This window comes from Oncorhynchus nerka, linkage group LG22 (genome assembly GCF_034236695.1).
Source record: "Oncorhynchus nerka isolate Pitt River linkage group LG22, Oner_Uvic_2.0, whole genome shotgun sequence".
Classification (NCBI taxonomy): domain Eukaryota; kingdom Metazoa; phylum Chordata; class Actinopteri; order Salmoniformes; family Salmonidae; genus Oncorhynchus; species Oncorhynchus nerka.
The window spans coordinates 47,918,451-47,942,351 of NC_088417.1; the positions used below are offsets into that span (position 1 = coordinate 47,918,451).

Here is a 23,901-nt window from a genome sequence, read left to right on the forward strand (position 1 = left end):
AACCCAAGGGGGGGGGGGGCGCCAACCCAGACAGGAAGATCACGTCAGTGACTCAACCCACTCAAGTGACGCACCCCTCCCAGGGACGGCATGGAAGAGCACCAGTGAGCCGTGACTCAGCCCCTATAATAGGGTTAGAGGCAGAGAATCCCAGTGGAGAGAGGGGAACCGGCCAGGCAGAGACAGCAGGGGAGGTTCGTTGCTCCAGAGCCTTTCCGTTCACCTTCACACTCCTGGGCCAGACTACACTCAATCATATGACCTACTGAAGAGATGAGTCTTCAGTAAAGACTTAAAGGTTGAGACCGAGTCTGTGTCTCTCACATGGGTAGGCAGACCATTCCATAAAAACAGAGCTCTATAGGAGAAAGCCCTGCCTCCAGCTGTTTGCTTAGAAATTCTAGGGACAATTAGGTGTCCTGCGTCTTGTGACCATAGCGTACGTGTAGGTATGTACTGCAGGACCAAATCGGAAAGATGGGTAGGAGCAAGCCCATGTAATGCTTTTGGTTTAATGTAATGTATTTGGTTTATACATTAGGCTACCGACGTATATGTACCTTTATTGCAATTCAACTTTACCCTCCTCCATCCATATGGCATCTGTTAATAGGGCTGCCCCCTGCTGCATATTCCCTCTCTGAGGAGGACACTGAGACGCTACTGCCTGTCCTCACGGTAGACGGTTAATGAAGTGCCCTGTTTGGACAGATTATCAACAGGACTATCGAGGCCATGCAAGTGGATTTCTTCAAGGCAATTCAGCCTCTACTTGAACGATGCTAATGCATCTACTGTACCACCTCAAGCAACATTCAAGACTTGTTTGTAGGGCCAGATTATTATTATTATTTATTTTTTTACCCTGTTGAGTAAAAATTCAGGGCCCCTCCTTTTCAAATATAATGCACATGTGATGTCACCATGCAGACGTGTTCTTAAACGGCAATATGTAGACCAGGGATCATCAGCTAGATTCAGCCGCGGGACAATTTGTTTTCTGGAGGGGTTGGTCGGGAGGTCGGAACATAATTACAAATCATTTGTCCTCTGCAAATTGACCGTAAGAAGCCCCCAAACATATGTTTGACTAAAACCTAATCATTTCAAGCCTTGCTTACATTTGTATTCGATCACTCTCTCTTTTATGCATGGGAATACCTGAACACATTTCTTATATGTCCAAGAAATGAAAATTCCACACCCTGGAATTTGTATTTTATTTAATTTTGCTCAGAAAACTTGGGGGGCCAAATAAAACCACCCGTGGGGGCCACCAGTTGGGGAACCCTGATGTAGACTAACACAATGTTCCTTGTAATCTTGTCTCCCCCTACAGCCAAGACAGCCTCGCCACATGTTGGTACATCCTCCTCTCCGGCTCAGTCTTCGTCAAGGAGCACATGTACTTGGCTAGATGCTGGTAGGTACCATCTATCGTCCATTGATCATCACACAGCCTCTTCACACAGATACAGACTGACTGGACGGGGTAAGGAGAGAGGCCGCGGCGTCCGAATGTCACCCTAGTCCCTATGTAGTGAACTACTTTTGACCAGGTTCCATAGGGTGCTGGTGAAAAGTAGTGCACTATATAGGGAAATAGGGTGCCATTTGGGACGCTACCAGAAGGGGGTTAGACTACCGGCCTGTTTGGCCGAAGGCAGCAGCAAGCGGCGGTGTGCTTCAGATCTGTGCGGGCTTTGATAAGATGGCTTGTGATGAAGTGTCTGTTTTGTAGAGCAAGGAGTGAGCTCTGAACCGAGTGGGTTCTGCTACAGTTCACTGGCTTGTCTGTCAGAGCGAGGGGAGAGCCGGACAGACACACGTCTCTTTCTAACACACACATGCACACTTTCTCACGGTCTCACTCACTCTCTCTGTCTCACACACACGTTAAGTAGGGATCATGTCTTTTTGATGCAGTGCAGCTTTGAGGCAAGTGTGAGATTCCTTTAGCACCACATGGCTATAATGACTGCAGCCACTGATAATGAGGGGTGCACGCGTGTGTGTGTGTGCGTGTTGCTGATTTGAGTACAGATGTCTCGGACACAGACACACCAGCCAGGCCCATTTTCACTGCTTTATTAATGCTTTTCTCTTCCTGCCCTGGTCGGTCTCTCCAACATAGCCCAGCATTGAAACACAAAGCTTTTGAAAGATAATTTGCACATGGTACCACTTCCTCTACCCTACTGCACAGCATATATCAGATTTGAAGCATTGAGGATGACACAAATGGGAAATGGGGACAAAAAGCATTGAAAAACACTCTGTGTGAAGCTGAATTTGCATATTGGCAGCAATTGGGCGCGCATGAGGTGACTGCCATGTGCTTCAGTGCAGAAGGAGAAGGTGGGCAACCACGACTGCCTTGAAGAGATATTGAGGTGTGTGTGTCCGTTTGTTTCTGCCCGCGTGTGTGAATGTGTACGTGTGTGTGTGTGTGACTGTGCATGTAGGCCTATGCGTGAATGAACATGGCATCTGTGCGCGTTCCTGTGCGGGGCAGTTGATGACAGACAGAGCAGAGCGGTGGGGTTGGGGTGCTGCCTCTGCAGGGGTCCATGGGGTTGTTGGGGCTAGGAGGGCAGTGAGCAGGGGGAAGGGAAGAGGGCGGTGGAGTTATGGTGCTGCCTCTGCAGGGGTCCATGGGGTTGTTGGGGCTAGGAGGGCAGTGTGCAGGGGGAAGGGAAGAGGGCGGTGGGGTTATGGTGCTGCCTCTGCAGGGGTCCATGGGGTTGTTGGGGCTAGGAGGGCAGTGTGCAGGGGGAAGGGAAGAGGGCGGTGGGGTTATGGTGCTGCCTCTGCAGGGGTCCATGGGGTTGTTGGGGCTAGGAGGGCAGTGTGCAGGGGGAAGGGAAGAGGGCGGTGGGGTTATGGTGCTGCCTCTGCAGGGGTCCATGGGGTTGTTGGGGCTAGGAGGGCAGTGAGCAGGGGGAAGGGAAGAGGGCGGTGGGGTTATGGTGCTGCCTCTGCAGGGGTCCATGGGGTTGTTGGGGCTAGGAGGGCAGTGAGCAGGGGGAAGGGAAGAGGGCGGTGGGGTTATGGTGCTGCCTCTGCAGGGGTTGTTGGGGCTAGGAGGGCAGTGAGCAGGGGGAAGGGAAGAGGGCGGTGGGGTTATGGTGCTGCCTCTGCAGGGGTCCATGGGGTTGTTGGGGCTAGGAGGGCAGTGAGCAGGGGGAAGGGAAGAGGGCGCTGGGGAATGCGGAACTCCTGGCAGGACTGGGAATGGCCATGTGTTCCTGAGCAGCATGTAGCCCAGAAGCATATCCAGGCAGGAAATGAGCACACACACACACACACATGCCCTGGAGCCATCGGACACACAGACCAGAGATAGAAACGCACTCCGTCCCTTAGAAAAGACTCAAGCCCACAATGACTCGCCTCCTCTTCCCACTGGATCTGTAAACAGACTGGACTTGGATTTACAACAGTTTGGGTCGAGACCTGTACGATTCTATTTACTTACAAAACAATTGAGGATATGCTGGATATCATCTCCCCTCAAAGAGACCAAGAGAAGCAGAGCTGTTTGTCAGGTTAGTGTTTACGTGTTCGTCCCTCGTTTTTATTGTTCTGTTAGGAGTTGAGCCCTAGGACTTGGAGTCGTGGATGTATGCCTTAGTAAGTCATTTAGGAGCTTTTTAACTCCCCCCCCCCTCTGCTTGTGGACTGAAGCCGGCATCTAAACGCGGCTATGGGCTAAATCAGTGGTTCCCAACCTATTTTTCACCAAGAGACCCCTTTTTCCACATTTGAAAAATGTTACGCCCTCCCTTTAATTAGAATTGTTGGTTATTAAGAGCATATATTGAATACAAAGTAAAGTAACCCGATACACCCGATTTCCCCACATGTTATTCCGCTACCAATTTTTTTATTTTTATGGTCATTTATATGAAACCTACATTTTAATTATACATATTTTAAAGAAAGTGATTTGATCAATTGATAGCGACAGATTCACACATTTGAATCTGGTTATTCCCAAGGAAAGTCAGATGTCTTTGACTCGTCTACTTTAGGACACAGCTCAGCTTCTGAATGACAAACCAAAGATATTCCCATGTGCAGCATCCGAGTCGCGTCTTCCTCTGACATTTTACCACTTTGTTTTTTATCCTAAAGCGTCAGTGATTTGGATTGTTTGTACCAATCACAAATTGTAAAAAATAATAATAATAATTGACGCCTCAAATCAAGGAAGGTTGGGAATGGGAACCCATGTACTAAATGTTTTTGAATTCCCTGCGGGTAAGGCACGCATTGGCAGGATGCCATCGGGCCTGTGTGGTTTGAAATGATACCGTACTATGTCGATTTGAAATCTCCTCTCAACATCTGAAAGACAAGCCTACTACTACCCAGGGAAAGGCACATTTAGCAAGAAATGACTGAGCCAGCAATAGCCCATTGGAAGTGTCTCTTTCTACTCGGATTCATCTTAACTTAACCACAGCCTCGATGAACACAATACGAAGTGATCCTATACCTGATGGGTTATCTTCTCAGCTCTTGTGAAGTTTTCATGTCTTTCCGTGTTTTGATTCTGGTTAAACCACAGCCCTTCTCATGGACAGAGGTGGTTGATTATCTGCCAGTGGATCAGGTTCCTTAGAATCTCATATATTTTCATTTGTTTGTGTTTTTCTAAAGTAAACCTCATTAGTATTCTTTCTCAGTAATGTAGACTAGTGGTTTTATTGACTAATTTATTTACTGCAAAATAGCTTCCGAACACTCTACTCAGCAAATTGGATGCAGTCTATCAAAGTGCCATCCTTTTTGTCACCAAAGCCCCGTATACTACCCACCGTTGTATGCTCTCGTTGGCTGGTCCTCGCTACATATTCGTCGCCAAACCCTCTGGCTCCAGGTCATCTATAAGTCTTTAGTAGGTAACGTTCTGCCTTATCTCAGCTCACTGGTCACCATAGCAACACCCACCCGTATTACGCGCTCCAGCGGGTATATTTCACTGGTCATTCCCAAAGCCAACCCCTCTTTGGTCCCCTTTCCTTCCAGTTCTCTGCTGCCAATGACTGGAACGAATTGCAAAAATCACTGAAGTTGGAGACTCATATCTCCCTCACTAACTTCAAGCCTCGGCTGTCAGAGCAGCTTACTGATTGCTGCAGCTGTACACAGCCCATCTGTAAATAGCCCATCCAACCAACTACCTTCCTCATCCCCATATTTGCTTTTGCTTTTCTGCTCTTTTGCACACCAGTATTTATACTTGTACATCCTCATCTGCACATCTATCAATGGGGGTGTTAATTGCTAAATTGTAATTACTTTGCCACTATTGGCCTATTTATTGCCTTACCTCCTTACTTCATTTGCACACACTGTATACAGATTTTCTATTGTGTTATTGACTGTACGTTAGTTTATTCCATGTGTAACTCTGTGTTGTTTGTGTCACACTGCTTTGTTTTATCTTGGCCAGGTCGCAGTTGTAAATGAGAACTTGTTCTCAACTTTGCCTACCTGTTTAAATAAAGTGAAATAAAAATAAATATATAAATAGTATGCCGTGGTTAACAAAAAGCCTCTGTCCTTTCTGCCAATGTCAATATTCAACCCTGTGGCTTGAGTTTGATAGAATTACACTCAATTTCACCTAAATACTTTCTTGAATTTCATCGAACCCCCCCCTTTACATTGATGCTATTTTGTGATTGTTGCTGCTGGGCATAGTAACAATAGTATGTTTTACGTAGTTGTAACGTAGCAGTCAAGCATTTCTAGTAACTAAAATGGGGTTAGACTAGTTGATGAGTATTTCAAAATGTTGTGAGTACTAGGCCTATCTAGTACTAGGTTCAGTGCATTGTGTTATTTTCATGTCGGTCAATTTATTGCTAGCCGATATGGTCTTGGCTGTAGTGTTAATGACTGTGGCGTTTTGTCCCAAGAGAGCAGAACAGTCTGAGCTAAGAGCAAGATGCTCCAGCTAGACAGTGGTTTGTGGTCGCGCTCTCTCTCTTCATTGTTAGTCATCGTTACCGTGGCGACACGGGTGCTAAACAACTTCTGTTTTCTTTTAGTTTCTAACCAAGCTGTTCCCGAACAGTTTTATTTACCGGGCTTGGTTACCAGGAGGGTAACATGACTACCTCAAGAAGTGTCTATATTTGGCTTAAAGACGTGTGTGTGTGTGGCTTTAGTTTCTCACCGAGGGCCTTAGGCTTTGCAGCTGTCTGGAGGTTTCAGTTGAACCTCTTCTCTTACTGGACATCTGGAGAGAAAAACCCCTCAACACCTGCTGAAAGACCTATCTGTTAGTAACCCCCCCCCCAAAATGTTAGGACTCTAAAGGACAGTAAGTTGCTTTTGGCTTTTTAGATTTGTCATAATCCAGTTACTTTACCACAGAACTGTTTTGATAACAGCGCTTCGAGCGAAAAATAGGATCTCTGTGTTCCAGTCACTCTTGCCTCGCCCGAGGGGCCAGAGCTGCTGATACCTTTGCTGTGGTGGGGCACTGTAGTGCCAGATAAGGGGAGAGAAGGAGATAATGGAGGGCTGGAGTGAGGCGTAGGCAGTAGGCATATATTAGCTCCTGGGGGATGAGATGGAGGGAGCTCGGCAGGCATGCAGAAAGGCTTGGCAGGCAGCATTTCCCATCAGCTGACAGGCTGCACAAGGCCGGGCCCAGCCTCACTGGAGTGTGGAGAGAGTTGTCAAAGCAAGGCTGACCTCCGGCTCTCACAGCTGATTAAGCCAAGCAGCCCTCCAACCCTATCTGAGCAGAGAGACAGTGAGCGAGTGTGTTGATGGTGTCCTAAATGAAATGATCACGTACACAGACCACAAATTCCAATTGGCTGTACTTACACTCTTTAACATCCTCCCCGATTTGACCCCAATAACTACCGTGGGATATGCCTCAACAGCAACCTTGGGAAAAACCTCTGCATTATCATTAACAGCAGACTAGTTCATTTCCTCAGTGAAAACAATGTACCGAGCAAATGTACAATTGGCTTTTTACCAAATTACCATACGCGAGACCACGTATTCACCCTGAACACCTTAATTGACAAACAAACAAACCGAACAAGGACAAAGTCTTCTCATGCTTTGTTGACTTCAAAAAAGGCTTCGACTCAATTTGGCATGAGGATCTTCTCTACAAATGGATGGAAAGTGGTGTTGGGGGAAAAACACACGACATCACAAAGCCACGCAGAGACAGAGAGGGGGGCGCGGAGAGGCGGGAGGGAGGGGGCGCGAGAGAGCGGCACGAGGGGGAGCGGAGAGGCGGGAGGGGGCGGCGAGGGAGAGCAGCACGAGGGGGAGCGGAGAGGCGGGAGGGAGAGCGGGGAGGGGGCGCGGAGAGCGGCACGAGGGGGAGCGGAGAGGCGGGAGGGGGGGCGGCGAGGGAGAGCAGCACGAGGGGGAGCGGAGAGGCGGGAGGGAGAGCGGCACGAGGGAGAGCGTGAGGGTCTGCTATACAAATTGATGAAAAGTGGTGTTCATGTACACAAACAACAAGGGTGCGGTTAAAATAGGCTTAAAACACACACATTTCTTCCCACAGGGCCTTGGGGTGAGACAGGGATGCAGGTTAAGCCCCACCCTCTTCAACATATATGTCAACGAATTGACGCGGACACTAGAACAATCTGCAGCACCCGGCCTCACCCTACTAGAATCTGAAGTTAAATTTTTACTGATGATATGGTGCTTTTGTCATCAACCAAGGAGGGCCTACAGCAGCACCTAGGTATTCTGCACAGATTCTGCCAGACCTGGGCCCTGACAGTAAATCTCAGTAAGACCAAAATAATGGTGTTCCAAAAAAGGTCCAGTCGCCTGGGCCACAAATACAAATTCCATCTAGACACCATTGCCCTAGAGCACACAAAAAACTATACATACCTTGGCCTAAACATCAGTGCCACAGGTAACTTCCACAAAGCTGTGAACGATCTGAGAGACGAGGTAAGAAGGGCATTCTATGCCATCAAAAGGAACATAAAATTCAACATACCAATTAGGATCTGGCTAAAAATGACTAGACCCAGCCTCAGCTAACCCACCATCTCTGGCATGACTAGGCCCAGTCTCAGCTACACCACCATCCCTGGCATGACTAGGCCCAGCCTCAGCTACACCACCATCCCTGGCATGACTAGACCCAGCCTCAGCTAACCCACCATCTCTGGCATGACTAGACCTAGCCCCAGCTAACCCACCATCTCTGGCATGACTAGACCCAGTGTCATCTAACCCACCATCTCTGGCATGACTAGACCCAGCCTCAGCTAACCCACCATCTCTGGCATGACTAGACCTAGCCCCAGCTAACCCACCATCCCAGGCATGACTAGACCCAGCCTCAGCTAACCCACCATCTCTGGCATGACTAGACCTAGCCCCAGCTAACCCACCATCTCTGGCATGACTAGACCCAGTGTCATCTAACCCACCATCTCTGGCATGACTAGACCCAGCCTCAGCTAACCCACCATCTCTGGCATGACTAGGCCCAGCCTCAGCTACACCACCATCCCTGGCATGACTAGACCCAGCCTCAGCTAACCCACCATCTCTGGCATGACTAGACCTAGCCCCAGCTAACCCACCATCCCAGGCATGACTAGACCCAGCCTCAGCTAACCCACCATCCCTGGCATGACTAGACCCAGCGTCAGCTAACCCACCATCCCTGGCATGACTAGACCCAGTGTCAGCTAACCCACCATCTCTGGCATGACTAGGCCCAGCCTCATCTACACCACCATCCCAGGCATGACTAGGCCCAGCCTCATCTACACCACCATCCCAGGCATGACTAGACCCAGCGTCAGCTAACCCACCATCCCTGGCATGACTAGACCCAGCATCAGCTAACCCACCATCCCTGGCATGACTAGAACCAGCGTCAGCTAACCCACCATCCCTGGCATGACTAGACCCAGCCTCATCTACACCACCATCACAGGCATGATTGGGCCCAGCCTCTGCTGTCTGCGTCTCATTGCCCCCTGTATGTTGACCTCAATTTCCCCCACTGGCGCTTGTACCCTCACCTTGTTTACGGGCCTTTATGTGGGCACGCAAGCTCTTATGCCCCAAATCCACTCAAAACACTGCAGACTATCTGTGCTGGCAAACCCTGCATAGAGCCCCTCCCCATGCCTCACTTTAAAATGCACATTTAGCTGTTGCTCATTGTTATTCAAAAACGTAAACTTGCCTCCAGAATGAAACAACGTGCCTAACGGCATCTGCCTGAAAACCTGCCGAAAGTACACGAAAACCGCTAGCAAACTTACCAAAACGACTTCGCTCTTTCCTGATTTGATCTACTGTAATAAACGGAGGCAAATTTGCAACTACCACTCTTGTTGAACGGGTAGAACGAGGCGAAATTGGCACCAACTCACCCCTTACAAATATTCCACTAGCAATTAGCCCACCAACCAAATTTGCTCTTTTCATGAACACAACCACAGCTTTGTTCATTTTAGAAGCGGAATGTATAAATTCAGATCCTACCTGTTCACCGACTGCGAACAGAATCTCCTCCACTTTAACTCCATTCTCAGGAACATCTTAATCCATGCCGTATCGACAACGTATCCTCCTCGCTAGGCAGAGAAGACATCGTGCGCACCACACCTTCCAAACCCCAAGAAACTAACTCTGTCCTCTTCCATCTTAACTTTGAAAAACCCTGTGGATACCGCAGGTATCGTGCATTAACCTTCCACCATAGAAAAAAAGTGTGTGTGTGTGTGTGTGTGTCCGCAGAGAGAGAGGGAGAGGTGCGCAGAGGGAGAGGGAGAGGTGCGCAGAGGGAGAGGGAGAGGTGCGCAGAGGGAGAGGTGCGCAGAGGGAGAGGTGCGCAGAGGGAGAGGTGCGCAGAGGGAGAGGTGCGCAGAGGGAGAGGTGCGCAGAGGGAGAGGTGCGCAGAGGGAGAGGTGCGCAGAGGGAGAGGTGCGCAGAGGGAGAGGTGCGCAGAGGGAGAGGTGCGCAGAGGGAGAGGTGCGCAGAGGGAGAGGTGCGCAGAGGGAGAGGGAGAGGTGCGCAGAGGGAGAGGGAGAGGCGCGCAGGGAGAGGGAGAGAGAGGCGCGCAGGGAGAGGGAGGGAGAGGCGCGCAGAGGGGGAGGCGCGCAGAGGGAGAGGCGCGCAGAGGGAGAGAGAGAGATGCCACGCCACAAGAAGAGGGCAACCAGTGAAGAACAAACACCTTTGTAAATACAACCCATAATTGTTTATTTATTTTCCCTTTTGTGCTTTAAAAAAAATATTTGCACATTGTTAGAAAACTGTACATAGACATAATATGACATTTGAAATGTCTCTATTCCTTAACTTTTGTGAGTGTGATGTTTACTGTACATTTTTTATTGTTTATTTCACTTTGGCTTATTATCTATTTCACTTGCTTTGGCAATGTAAACATATGTTTGACTGTTTAAGAAAAGAGCCTTAAGTCGTGCCCCCTGGCACGATATGATTGATGCCCAGGATTCTGGGACATATTGCAACAATGGAAGTTTCAGTCTCACACACACTGAGCATGTTGATGACATCAGGCTACCAGACATGTGGCTTAGTTAGAAACCTACCATTTCACCTGGCAAATTAGTTTACACACAAGCTTTGATATTTCCCAATGTTTACGTAATGGTTCCTTTGTTGCAGGGTGGATTCCATTCTCAGAAATCAGAAACATTCTTGTGTAATGAAACGTTTTTTTTCTATCGGCGGACACCAAATGAAGAAACACTTTCTTTCATTGGAGATCTGTCTCAAATCAAACTGCCGGGGAACATGTGCCGTTCTCGTTGTGTGAATCCACCCATGATTAGAGCATCTCTCTCTTTGGGCTGGGTAAGTAGGGCTTCGTCCCAATGGCAACCTATTCCCTGTCGTGCCCTAGTCAAAAGTAGTGCACTATTTCGAAAATAAGATGCCGTTTGGTACGCGGACTAATCGAATCAAAATCAACCTTTTATTGGTCACGAAATTCAAAAATAAAGACATTCAGAAAGAGCAGTGTCAGAGACTGGAATATAAAGATATGTTATTTACAGTACCCTCCATAATAATTGGCACAGTGAAAATGTTTTGGTTGTTTTGGCTCTGCACTCCAGCACTTTGGATTTGAAATGATACAATGACAATGAGGTTAAAGTGCAGGTTTAATTTGAGGGTATTTTCATCCCATATCGGTTGAACCCTTTAGAAATTACAGCACTTTTTGTACATAGTTCTCCCATTTTAGGGGACTGAAAGTATTGGGACAAATTCACTTTATGTCTATTAAAGTAGTCAAAAGTGTACTATTTGGTCCCAGGCTTGTGGCTCTACACACTTGTTGGATGCATTTGTTTGTTTTGGTTTGCGTTTCAGATGATTTTGTGCCCAATAGAAAACGAATGGTAAATAATGTATTGTCATTATGGAGTCACTTTTATTGTAAATACGAATAGAATATGTTTCCAAACACTTCTACGTCAATCCAAATTATTACGCGTAGTCCTGAATGAATAATAATGATGAGTGAGAAAGCTAGAGGCGGAAATATCACACCGCAAGACATGCTAACCTTTGGGGTTGGGTTAAATGAGGAAGACACATTTCAGTTGAGTGCATTCAGTTGTACAACTGACCAGGTATCCCCCTTTCCCCTCTCACCATTACTATAGCATGGGAGGTTAGCGTTTTAGGAGCCGTATGATATTTGTGCTTCTGAGTTTCTCACTAATCACAGTTCATTCAGGACTATTCGTAATCATGTCCGCATCCATATTAATGTAGAAGTGGTTTTAAACATCCTATTCTTATTTACAATTTAAAAAAATGCTCTTGTGGCTGTCTTTACAATTTTTCGTTTTTTGTTGTTGTTTGCGCTCGTTAGCATACTTAGCCACAGCCTCCATAGAAATTCTCTACATCATTTTGTTAGCATTCTGGCAATAGACGCCCAATGTTTTAAATTTTTTTTTTTTTAATTTTGGTGCCCCCTTGTGTGCTCAGCGGGCAATACCCTAAATCCCGGGATGAGAGAATGATGGTATGACGATATGAAAATCTGGATAGCGCCCAACCACTTGGGGTCAGCCCGTCAGGAAGTTCAGAACCAGGGCCCTGAGCTTAGTGATGAGCTTGGAGGGCACTATGGGGTTGAAGGCTGAGCTGTAGTCAAATGAACGGCATTCTTACATAGGTTCTTCTCTTGCCCAGGTGGGAGAGGGCAGTGGGCAGTGTGCAGTGCGATGGCGTCGTCTGTGGACCTGTTGGGGTGATATGCGAAATGTAGTGGGTCAAGAGTGCCTGGTAAGGTGGAGGTGATAGGATCCTTAACTAGCCTCTCAAAACGCTTCACGATGAAAGAAGTGAGTGGTACTGGGCGATCAGTCATTTAGTTCAGCTACCTTTTTGCTTTCTTGGGTACAGGAGCAATGGTGGACATCTTGACGCAAGTGAGGACAACAGACTGGGATAGGGAGAACACGCTTAAATGACTTGTCACATCGGCCACTGAGAGGAAGAGCACACAGTCCATGACAAGGAGAGTAGGAAGTACGATACAGGACTGTTCTTGCTCAGCACGCGTCTCGTAATTAAAATCAGTGAGTCTCACAGAGCAGTAGCTTCACAGTGCTGAAGTCCTCGCTTTCGCTCTTAATTGGAGCGCCATTATTTTCGGCGCCATCTGATTCTTTCTGATTGTGTTCTATCTCCTCTGCTCGCACACTTCCCCGTTGGGTTGAATTAGTTAGTGACTGGTTTGGTATCTCATGAGGAAATCATGGTACAGAGAACCCGCTCCATTCCTGTGAATGGGGAAGTCACTGGGCTGACTGTGATACTATTGTTCCGTGTGATTTGATCTGAAAGGAGAAGTGTGGAGGCCATCCGAGCCAGCCTGTTGTGTTTTTGGTGGTGCGCAACCAGTGAAGCGGTTGAGTCCTGTTGTTTGTCCCAAATAGCAACCCTGTTCCCTATACATATATATAGGCTCTGGTCAAAAGTAGTGCACGATGGGCCTTGGTCAAAAGTGGTGTACTATATTGGGAATTTGTGACGCTGCCCGGTGTTGTGTGGAGACCAATAAGCTCATTTGTGATCCTAGTCGAACATGAGCTTGTTGTCCAGAGGGGAGCAGTTGACTCACTATGAACCTGTCCTCCTACCAATCCTTTTATTTGTTAAACAAGCATGAACTTCATTTGTTTAAAAAGCATCCCGCTGAGAGAGCGGGCAGCAGGTAACCTGGTGGTTAGAGCGTTGGGCCAGTAATCGAAAGGTTGCCGGATCGAACTCCCCGAGCTGAGGAGGTGAAACTCTGTCGTCCTGCGTCCTGAACAAGGCAGCTAAGCCCACTGTTCCCCGGTAGGCCGTCATTGTAAATATGGATTTGTTCTTAACTGACTTGTCTAGTTTAAGGTGGAATTTGTTTTTCTTCAACTTTAGCCTGGCACTAAATGACCAATTCCAGTTCAACTCAATGCCTTAGCGGAGAATGAGTGTTGATTTCTCTGGATCACTCTTAGAAATAGGCCTGTTGTTGCTTGAATTGGAGGTTTGAATTCGCAGACACAGACATCAGTATTGACTGAATCTGCAATACATTGAAACTGCCACTGAAAATCAGCATCTCTAATTTGCTATGTCAAAGTGTATTCAGTGTTGTACAGGACGTGGGTGGGTGCCACCCTGGCCATGTGAAGACATCTCTTTCTGCCTCTTGGTTTAACACTCTGTTGTCCTCTGTGCTGTGTGTTCTCTCTCCCCACAGCTTTGGCAAGCAGCTGGGGGCAGGCGAGGCTGTGAATGCATCACTTTAGAGCCGGCAGAAATGATCGTGGTGAGTTGAGCCGCCGCTTCGTCCCGCTTGCACTCTCTCTTTCTCTCTCCCTTTCTCCATATCTACCGACTCAGTACAGAAAGACAGGAACAAAAACTGACTTGTGGCGGTAGGAAGCCACTTCACCCACGTGCGGTCTAGAAATTGTTGGGGGGGGGGGGGGGGGGTGTTCTCGGATCCGGACTCATTGAGGAAAAGAAATGAACATCCATGGGCGCGTGGCGTAGCGTTTGGCCGGGGCGAGGAGTCTGGGTCGCCAGGCAAAGGAAATGCACACAGCTCCTAGAGAATTAGATTGTTGTCCTGAATCTCTCATCTCCAGGAGTATATCAGCTTCGTCTGAACGAGGCCTTGATAGCCTCGATCTTAGGAAGACAATGATACAACTCGATGCGATGCCCACAAAGTCACCCAATCAGTGCGCAGGCCTACGTTAACGTGTGTCTGTCTGTCTGCGAGGCAACTACAGCTCGTCATAGTTCCAGCACACCGGTCAAGAGGCCGGGGCAGGTACAGCAATCTACTTGAGCCATCTCCCTGAGCAGCCTGCCCAGCGAGCCTGGCGCACCGCTGCATCTGAAGCAGAGGCAAGGAGGGAGGGAGGAAGCAGGAAATGAGCTCCTCTATTAGATTTGGCCTGCTGGTCTAGGTCCTCTGTCCGTCTGCTGGTTATCATCCACTAGAGGAGGGGTATGGGGGGGGTGGGGGAAATGAAAGTCTTCACCGTGTGCAGATGGACTGGCTGATTACCTGTGCCCGGGAGGACGTGGGGGGGGGGGGGGGGGCATTACGTAAGCTGCTTGTTTGTTTGTTGTTCCTAGACGCCCATTTCCTCACCCTATCGTCCGTAGGACTGCTAATAACCACAGCCAGTGTTGTGGGTGCTGTTGGATCAGTCCACACGGGCAGCAGAGAGAGAATGAAATGAGACAGGGAATGTTGGGAACGACCCTTCATTGATGGCGTCGTAGCAAAGTCATTGGAGAATAATCACTTTAGTTCTAAACCGACAAATGTGTCAATCATGTACCTTTACATGACTGACTATTTTAATGGACATGCGTTTTGCATCATTCCCACACCCAAATGTGGCCTCAGTGCGTTCCTGAACAGCCTAGCCGTGCCTAATGCTTAGCCACTGCATGTGTGTTCAAATGAAGCCATGTTGCATGACTGAAAAGGATATTCGTTCCCATTAATATTCAAGGGCAGGTAATGGAGGGAACCTGAGCCAATACAGACAGTCACGCAGACACACACACACAAACACATTCTCTCACTCACTCACTCACTCACTCACTCACTCACTCACTCACTCACTCACTCACTCACTCACTCAGGTTCCCTCTCCTCACTCATGCTGCTGCACCACTCAGTCAAATCACTCACATTCCAACCAATTAGCTGATTGAGTCCTGGGGAATTATCATAGACTAACTTGCTCACGTCATTTGCGCAGCCAAGCCAGTGGTTGGACTCGTTGGAGATGTCTGGCATTTTACTCTGCCTGCCTGCCTGCCTGCCTGCCTGCCTGCCTTCCTTCCTTGTAGTTCACGCACCGAGACCGGCCCATCCAGGAGATAACTTGTTAATGGTCCGAGCAGGAAATATCTCTCCACATGGACAGACTCTTGGTGAACAACACTGTTCAGAGTTGAGACGTTCTGTTTACTACTATGTGTGTTATTACAGTTATTAGTGTTTTAATGTTAGGTTGAGATGCTCAGTCAGTTAGGCTTTCAGTCTGGTTGGTTTTTCATTACAGCAGCATGTGCTGTTCCATAAACCAACCCCTCCTAGAGTTGTTATTCAGTACATTTCAACCATGACAGAAAATCTTTGCGCCTCGTATCTGTGACAAGCGGGGTCCGTTTCTCTGTTAATCTCTAGTGACAGGCTAAATGGCCAGGCTTTTACAGCACGGCCTTGACGTGTGGGCTTTCCTCTCCCTTGCTGTCGCACACGCGTGTTAGTGGCTAACGCACGCACAAGCACACATGAGTGGTCTCTGCAGGAAAAAGCCTCGTCTGTCCGTTGCCCTAAAAAGAGCATGGCTAAAACTCTCTGACTTAGTGCTGGACTGTCTGTCAAAGTGTGCACCTATCTCACTAAGGGAGAGGGAGCTAGAGCGAGAGCTAGGTCACAAGGTTATACACCCCTCCCCCCCGCTACAGCGCTATATAGAACTTTGTGGAATGCTGCAAATCTACAACGACCAAAAATAAGCATTCTGTCACTGCCAACGTGCTAAATTCGGGAGGCCCAATCGATTGTGAGATATGACGTATACATTTTATGTGATCAATTTGGGTCACGGGGTTCACAGTTTGACCTTTTCTGCGAACTCCAAGCAAGCAGGAAACAACAGCCGTGGGCCTCCTTTGCGCGCGACAACATGCACAAGGGACCTCCACATAAACACAACACTGTCGCCGTCTACTTTTCAAAATACAACGGACTTTACCACATCACTCAACACAGCGTGCCTCTTACTGTAGGCCTATTGTCAGAGTCCATTTATCTCCTTTAATGCCCGTCTCTGTAGCCTAAACAAAGCCGAAAAATGCTCGGGTCCCGTGTGCGGCACAACACGCGAAGCTTTACCGCGTGAGAAATGTACAGTGCATTCGGGAAGTATTCAGACCCCTGGACTTTTTCCACATTTTGTTACATTACAGCCTCATTCTAAAATGGATTAACTTGTTTTTTCCCCCTAGTCAATCTACACACAATACCCCAATAATGACAAATCTAAAGCTGTCAGGTTGGATGGGGGAGCGTTGCTGCATAAAACTAAAGATAAATGGTGTATTGCAGTTGATTGGTGATAATGACATGAACATATCTATTCAGCAAGACGTTCATGCAAGCATTCTAATATATTTACTACCCAAAAGTAATGCGAAGTCCACTCATAACTTATGACATGAGCAATATATTTGTACGTCTGGGCCTGACAGCTAACTGCAGGCTAACTAGGCAGAGAATTGCATCATGGGAGACGGAATGCACCCTGGGAATCGGCGTATGCTGTAGACGAGGGCAATAGAGGCTTTTTAAAATGACAAAAACAAGGAATTGTGCAGTATGACTAAAAAACGATAAAACATCAATGCCTTTCAAATCTTACAGAAGTGCATAAATACTAACAGCATAATAATTGGTTATTAATGGCAGACTTGTCCTTTAAGGTTTTGGTTGGGGTTAAGGGGACAGTTTCAGATTGTGGTTAGTTGGTTTGCAGGTCAGCAGTGTGCATATAGTCTCTACCGTCTGTCCCGGCCAGCTGATGTGCCGAGGAGAGGGGTCCGGGGCCTTGTCATGCCTCTCCCATCTCTTCTCATCCTCTGTGCCCATCATGTGTTTCATTACATCCTGATGGATGACTGGAGCTCACAGAGATGACAGCCCTGCAGTCTGTACACCAAGACACACACACACACACACACATTCTCTGGGTTGGGTTTGTATATTGCAGACTACCCTCCCCACTCTGACCCTCCTCTGCATCCTCCTCCTCAATCCCACTCTACTCCAGGCTCACCCACTTCTATGTGAATTAGAAATGTCATCGAAGTAATTGAGCGTCGGGAAACAGTCGTCAATAAAACGTGTTCTTGTGTACGTAATTGTCCACCCGTGATGCGTAAAATACAGTGGAAAAAGTTGGTTTGCGTGAGCAGGGATTTCATGACTCGGAGAAGGAAATAGAAAGCGAGAGAGGGAGGGGTTGGGGGGGGGGGGGGGGGAGCCCAGCATTGTTCAGACGAGTGCAGATGTTTTCTGTTAACTGAGTTTTTAAAGTTTTTTTTCCCGGCTCCCGCTTTTCTTTCCTCCAGCTAGGTCGGCGGTGGCATTTGGCCCTCACTGTGTCCAAACAAGCAGAATTTGATGGGTTTACAAACACACCACAGAGACTGGAAGGTTACATCAGCTCCTTCCACTGTCCCGATAAACCCGCTCTCTGGCCTCGTAAAGCCTCCTCTCAAACAACACTGACTTAAAAAAAATTAAAAAGTGAAAAACCCCACCGTATGACTATGACAGTCAAAAAAGCGTTGTTGTTCTAGTGAAAATACTCTCTTTAAAATGTGACTCTTGAACAGTTGAAGCATTCTTCCTTACATTTTTTTCATAGTTTCAATGTTTTCCAATAGTTCCGTTTCATAAATCACCTCACAAATGTAAACTATTTGCTCAGCTTTGGTTATACACCGAGTGTACAAAACATTAAGAACACCTTCCTAATATTTAGTTGCATCCCCTTTTACCCTCAGAACAGCTTCAATTCTTCGGGGCATGGACTCTACAAGATGTTAAAAGCGTTCCATAGGGATGCTGGCCCATGTTGACTCCAATGTTACCCACAGTTGTCAAATTGGCTGGATGTCCTTTTGGTGGAGGACCATTCTTGATACACACGGGAAACTGTTGAGCATGAAAATCCCAGCAGCGTTGCAGTTCTTGACACAAACCGGTGCGTCTGGCACCGACTACCATACCTCGTTCAAAGGAACTTCAATCTTTTGTCTTGCCCATTCAATCTCTGAATGGCACACATACACAATCCATGTCTCAAGGCTTAAAAATCCTTCTTTAACCTGTCTCCTCCCCTTCATCTACACTGATTGAGGTGGATTTAACAGGTCACATCAATAAGGGATTATAGCTTTCACCTGGATTCACCTGGTCAGTCTGTCATGAAAGAGCAGGTGTTCCTAATGTTTTGTACACTCAGTGCATAACGTGAAAAGGAAATAAATTCCCCAGCAATAACAACAGTGTAGTAGTACAAAGCGCTCAGGAATTAATTGTATGGCCGGAACTTTTTTTCTTTTCTTTTTTTTCTGTTCTGCTCGGAGAGGATATTTGTATATTGACGGTTTCCTGCAGGAAACTGTGGCCTCACTGTGAGTTCTGTTGTACAGCAACGGCAACAGCCTCCTGACTCTAGACAGCAGACCGAGACAGAATGACTAGAGCTATTCTCGTCACAGCCTCGAAGAGAGCTAGAGAGAGCGCCTCATTACCGTCCTCGTCTATATTCCCCTCTTCTCTCGCCTGTCTTGTGGATGCCGTCCCCATGACGCTGCGCTTGCATAGGCTCTCTGTGCTGTGGAAGAACTGGATGTTCAACCAGGAGCCTGAACAGGACCTGATCCAGGATCAGATCTCAGAACCAGCAGCCAGTCAGAACTGGGATCAGTCAGAACAGGGACAGTCTAGTAGTGGTGGAGGCCCTGCACTCCCGACCCAGAGCTCTAGCGCTGAGGCTCAGCTTGGTCATGTGTTTCAGGTGGACAATGCCAGCGAGGTCGAGGAGAGGGCGTTGCAGAGGGAGGCGTCCCAGAGACGTTCCCGCCGACGCTTTCGCAAAGTCAACCCCCGGGGAGAGCGGGAACTGATCACTGACGGCCAGGAGCCCACGGTAAGGACTAACGCTAATGTATAGCCTACTCACTATCACAGTTGCGGAAGTTAAAGGACGTATACTAGGCTCAGATACCATTGACAACAGTGTGGAAGCCAAGGTGTCGGTGTACTTAGGTCTCTGTGTGGAGTAAGTAGAGTTGACTGGAAGGTATAAAGGTTGAACAGACGGCTTAGCGAAGTACTGGTTGTTATGTGACAGGTAAAGGTCTAAGAGCAGTTTGTGGTTGAGATGTTGGTCTACAGCTTCCAATGTGTCCAGGATACGTACGTAGGAATAATTGTTGCGTAGATTTCATGCCTGTATTCTACATTTTAATCCACACTGAACTACCGCGGCTCTATAAAGCCTGTTCCATGTTCTGCAGGGGGCTTGCTTGCTATTCGTGTCAGTATGAAATGGTGTGTGTGTGCTGTGAGGAAAGTACAGTGCCTTCGGAAAGTATTCAGACCCCTTGACCTTTTCCACATTTTACGTTACAAGCTTATTCTAAAATTTTGTTCTACACAAAATACTCCATAATGACACAGCAAAACAGTTTTTTGAAATTTTCGTTAATTTATTCCAATTAAACTTATATTTCACATTTACATAAGTATTCAGACCATTTCTCAGTACTTTGTTGAAGCACCTTTGGCAATGATTACAGCTTCGAGTCTTCTTGGGTATGACGCTACAAGCTTGGCACACCTGTATTTGGGGAGTTTCTCCCATTCTTCTCTGCAGATCCTCTCAAGATCTGTCAGGTTGGATGGGGAGCATTGCTGCACAGCTATTTTCAGATGTCTCCAGAGATGTTTGATCGGTTTCATGTCCGGGCTCTGGCTGGGCCACTGAAGGACTTGGCTGTGTGCTTAGGGTCGTTGTCCTGTTGGAAGGTGAACCTTCACCCCAATCTGAGTTCCTGAGCGCTGTGGAGCAGGTTTTCGGCAAGGATCTCCATGTACTTTGCTCCGTTCATCTTTGCCTCAAGCCTGACTAGTCTCCCTGTCCCTGCCGCTGAAAAACATCCCCACAGCATGATGCTGCCACCACCATGCTTCACTGTAGGGATGGTGCCAGGTTTCCTCCAGATGTGGCGCTTGGCATTCAGGCCAAAGAGTTCAATCTAGGTTTCATCAGACTACTGAATCTTGTTTCTCATGGTCTGAGAGTCATTTAGGTGCCTTTTGGCAAACTCCATGCTGGCTGTCATGTGCCTTTTTACTGATTAGTGGCTTCCGTCTGGCCACTCTACCATAAAGGCCTAACTGGTGGAGTACTGCAGAGATGGGAGAACATTCCAGAAGGACAGCCATCTCCACAGAGGAACTCTGGAGCCCTGTCAGAGTGACCATCAGGTTCTTGGTCACCTCTCTGACCAAGGTTCTTCTCTCCCGATAGCTCAGTTTAGTCGGGCGGCCAGCTCTAGGAAAGGTTTTGGTGGTTCCAAATTTCTTCCATTTAAGAATGATGGAGGCCACTGTGTTCTTATGGATCTTCAATGCTGCAGAAATGTTTTGGTACCCTACCCCAGATCTGTGCTTAGACACAATCCTGTCTCGCAGCTCTACAGACAATTCCTTCGACCTCATGGCTTGGTTTGTGCTCTGACATGCACTGTCAGCTGTGGGACCTTATACAGACAGGTGTGTCTTTCCAAATCATGTCCAATCAATTTAATTTACCACAGGTGGACTCCAATCAAGTTTTAGAAACATCTCAAGGATGATCAATACAAACAGGATGCACCTGAGCTCAATTTCGAGTCTCATACAAATGATCTGAATACTTATGTAAATAAGGTATTTTTTATGTTTATTTTTATAAATTTGCAAAAATGTCTTAAACCCTGTTTTTGCTTTGTCATTATGGGGTATTGTGTGTAGATTGGTTTTAGAATAAGGCTGTAACGTAACAAAATGTGGAAAAAGTCAAGGGGTGTGAATACTTTACACTGTGTTTGACAAGTAGTGTGTGAACTGTTGGGGGTGTGTGTGTGTGCGTTGCGTGTGAGTGCAGCATATGAGTGAGTGTGTGTGTGTTTCTGTGTCTCTGTGTGTCTGTTACACCTGTGTGGGTGATACATCTGCATCTGTGTGTGTGTCAGCTCCCTGGTTTCCCCTCCTGTCAGTCAGGGGAGTTTCCCTCGTGCTGCTGATAGTATCGCTGGGCGCAGGCACTGCCGTGTTTCAGTTGTTGTTCTCAGTAATCACCCCGGCCCATGCTCCATCACACCCCCTGACAAGGAGGTCGACGTCCCCATCTCCGCGCCATCCCGTCCCCTCTCCTGCTGGGATTGTTGAAGCCCAGCCCTTCCCGGAAGGATGTCCAGCGAAAGTCAATAAAGTCTGGCTTAAACATAGCCTCCCTTCCTCCCACCACCAGCCACCTGATCACAGAGCCAAACTGATCAATGCCTTAACAGTGAAGTCATAAGTTAACTCAAGTTGTGTTTTTGTCCTCTGTTGATCCTCCTGATGTCTTGTCTTTCTCTCTCCGTCCCTCCATCTCTCCCTCTCCATCCCTGATGTCTTGTCTTTCTCTCTCCCTCTCCATCCCTGATGCTTGCTGTGGTCGTCCTTTAGGATTATGCGTATAACCAGGTACGTTGGAAGCTTGACTTCTTCACTGACTGTGGCGGTGTCTGTTAAAGGCCCCAATGCAGACGTTTTTATATTGATATCAAGTCATTTCTGGGTAACAATTAAGTAACTTCCTGTCATAGTTTTCTATTAAAACATTTTTTTTTTAGCAAATCAATCAATAATTTCGCTAGGATTGTCTGTGAGTGGGAGGGGAAAAACCTGAACTTATGAAAACCTGCTGATTAGATGATCCATTGTAGATTGTGTTTTCAACCAGCGACAGGAAATAACACTGACACAATGTTTCATCAGCTGTTGTACGACACAGGGGGAAAACATTCTACGCATGTTTCTCTTACAAGCTCACATACACGCCCACATTGACCTAGATACTTGAAGCTTTGTGTGTAGGTGTCTTTCCTCATGCTGAACAAATTTGCCTCAAGGACCCGTAAGGTCCGCCAGGATAGATTTTGAGACGACTTGGCTAAAGCGCCAACAAACTGGACCGCCAGGCTATGTTGTGTATACCAGACAAAAGCGGTGTCGTTGTGTCTACCCGTGGCCCTAATTGATGAGTATCCCTATGACGTGCTGTTGACATTGGCTGTCATTGATCCAGAAATATCACCCTCCTCCAGGCTAAGCCCCCTGGAGACCTGGGGTGCATTACTACCATGATGCACCATGGGATTTAATATACGGATGCTGACGAATGAACGGAAGGATGACTCCGTTGGCCCACTTTATTAGGACATCAATTGCCTACTTGCCTTCCTCAATTACACACACACACACACACACACACACACACACACACACACACACACACACACACACACACAATGCCTTAAAAGGACACATCACCTCACCTGGCCTTCAGAATGATGTACTAAGTGCTTTCCTAGCCAAGACACTATTACATGGATCATTACGTTTCTACGAGACCTGGTCTACCCAGTAACTGACCCATGAATGTCTCAACTTGGCCTGAATAGAATGACTAGGCTACATTCATGTTGGAGAGAGATGATCACTCGTCTGCACGTCTCTGCTTTGTCTTGGCGCGTGACACCCAGCTAGTAGCAGAAGCAGGTCGCTAAGCTAGTCAACGGTCTGCGGTATTTCACTTCCTGTCAGTCTGCAAGACGTCTGCTGCAGGCTGTGCCTCTCTTCCTCTTACCCTTCCTGTCTTCTAACCTCTCCGGCACCAGCACCTCCACCAGTCACGTAGCTAGCGTTAGCATCTACGTGTGTGGAAACATTCACGGCTATTGGAACGCAGCCTAGCTTTAGCGTAACTTCAGTGCTAGTCACTCGTTGGTTAGTGACTAATCATCAGGTCTCGGCGGATGTTGTATCTCTGTGTATTTTGGTATCACGATAATCACAGAGTCTGAGGTGTTCAGCCATTCGAGATTAGTCAGTGCGCTGCTGGCTGGGTTGTGTTACATAGAGGGCTGTCTGTCTGTACCCTGATCCCAGTGCTAATTTACACGTCAGCTCCACATCTCCGCCGGGCTCTGTAGATACTGTAGGTCATGATGACATTGGGATGTGTCTCATGGCGTCGTGCTGCAAATGGCTGCTCGCTGACTTGCTGTCACAGAGACCCTCGTGTCATCTTTTAGAGGTGAGCATGATGTTCTCTGTCTTGTCCCCCTACTCTCCGTGACCTTGTCTGGGATGTGACGTGTTGTGGCACACGTCCACTTCGCTCCATCTCGCCATCTAGCGCTATCCCGTCTGGTCCTATCAAAATGCACATTTAACCCCCGAGCGGCAGGGGTCGTAGTGTGCCCCTCTGTCAGAGCCAAACGGCCCCTGGGGTGAGGGATAGAGCAGGGATGTTGGCCAGTGGTGTGGCGGTGAGAGGAGGAAGGGGGAGAGGGGGTTGGGAGCAGAGGAGACCTCTGGGGGTTTTCACTTCCATGCTCCCCCCCTTTACTGAGGCCTGGGTGATTTATCATGTCTTTCCCCTCAGCCTCCCAGCCCCCCTCCACCCAGCCACCACCCCTCAGCCTCCCAGCCCCAGCACACCAGGCAAACACGCACAA

General features: G+C 47.8%; 1 protein-coding gene across 1 annotated transcript in view; it reads left to right on the top strand.

The window, feature by feature from the left end:
* LOC115105278 (rap guanine nucleotide exchange factor 6-like) overlaps positions 1 to 23,901 on the top strand; it is a 131,803-nt gene that overhangs the window by 30,684 nt on the left and 77,218 nt on the right. Inside the window, 5 exon segments of the mRNA XM_029627105.2 lie at positions 1,340 to 1,423; positions 13,778 to 13,788; positions 13,791 to 13,846; positions 19,143 to 19,274; positions 21,845 to 21,862. Coding sequence (XP_029482965.2) covers positions 1,340 to 1,423; positions 13,778 to 13,788; positions 13,791 to 13,846; positions 19,143 to 19,274; positions 21,845 to 21,862 — 301 coding nt within the window.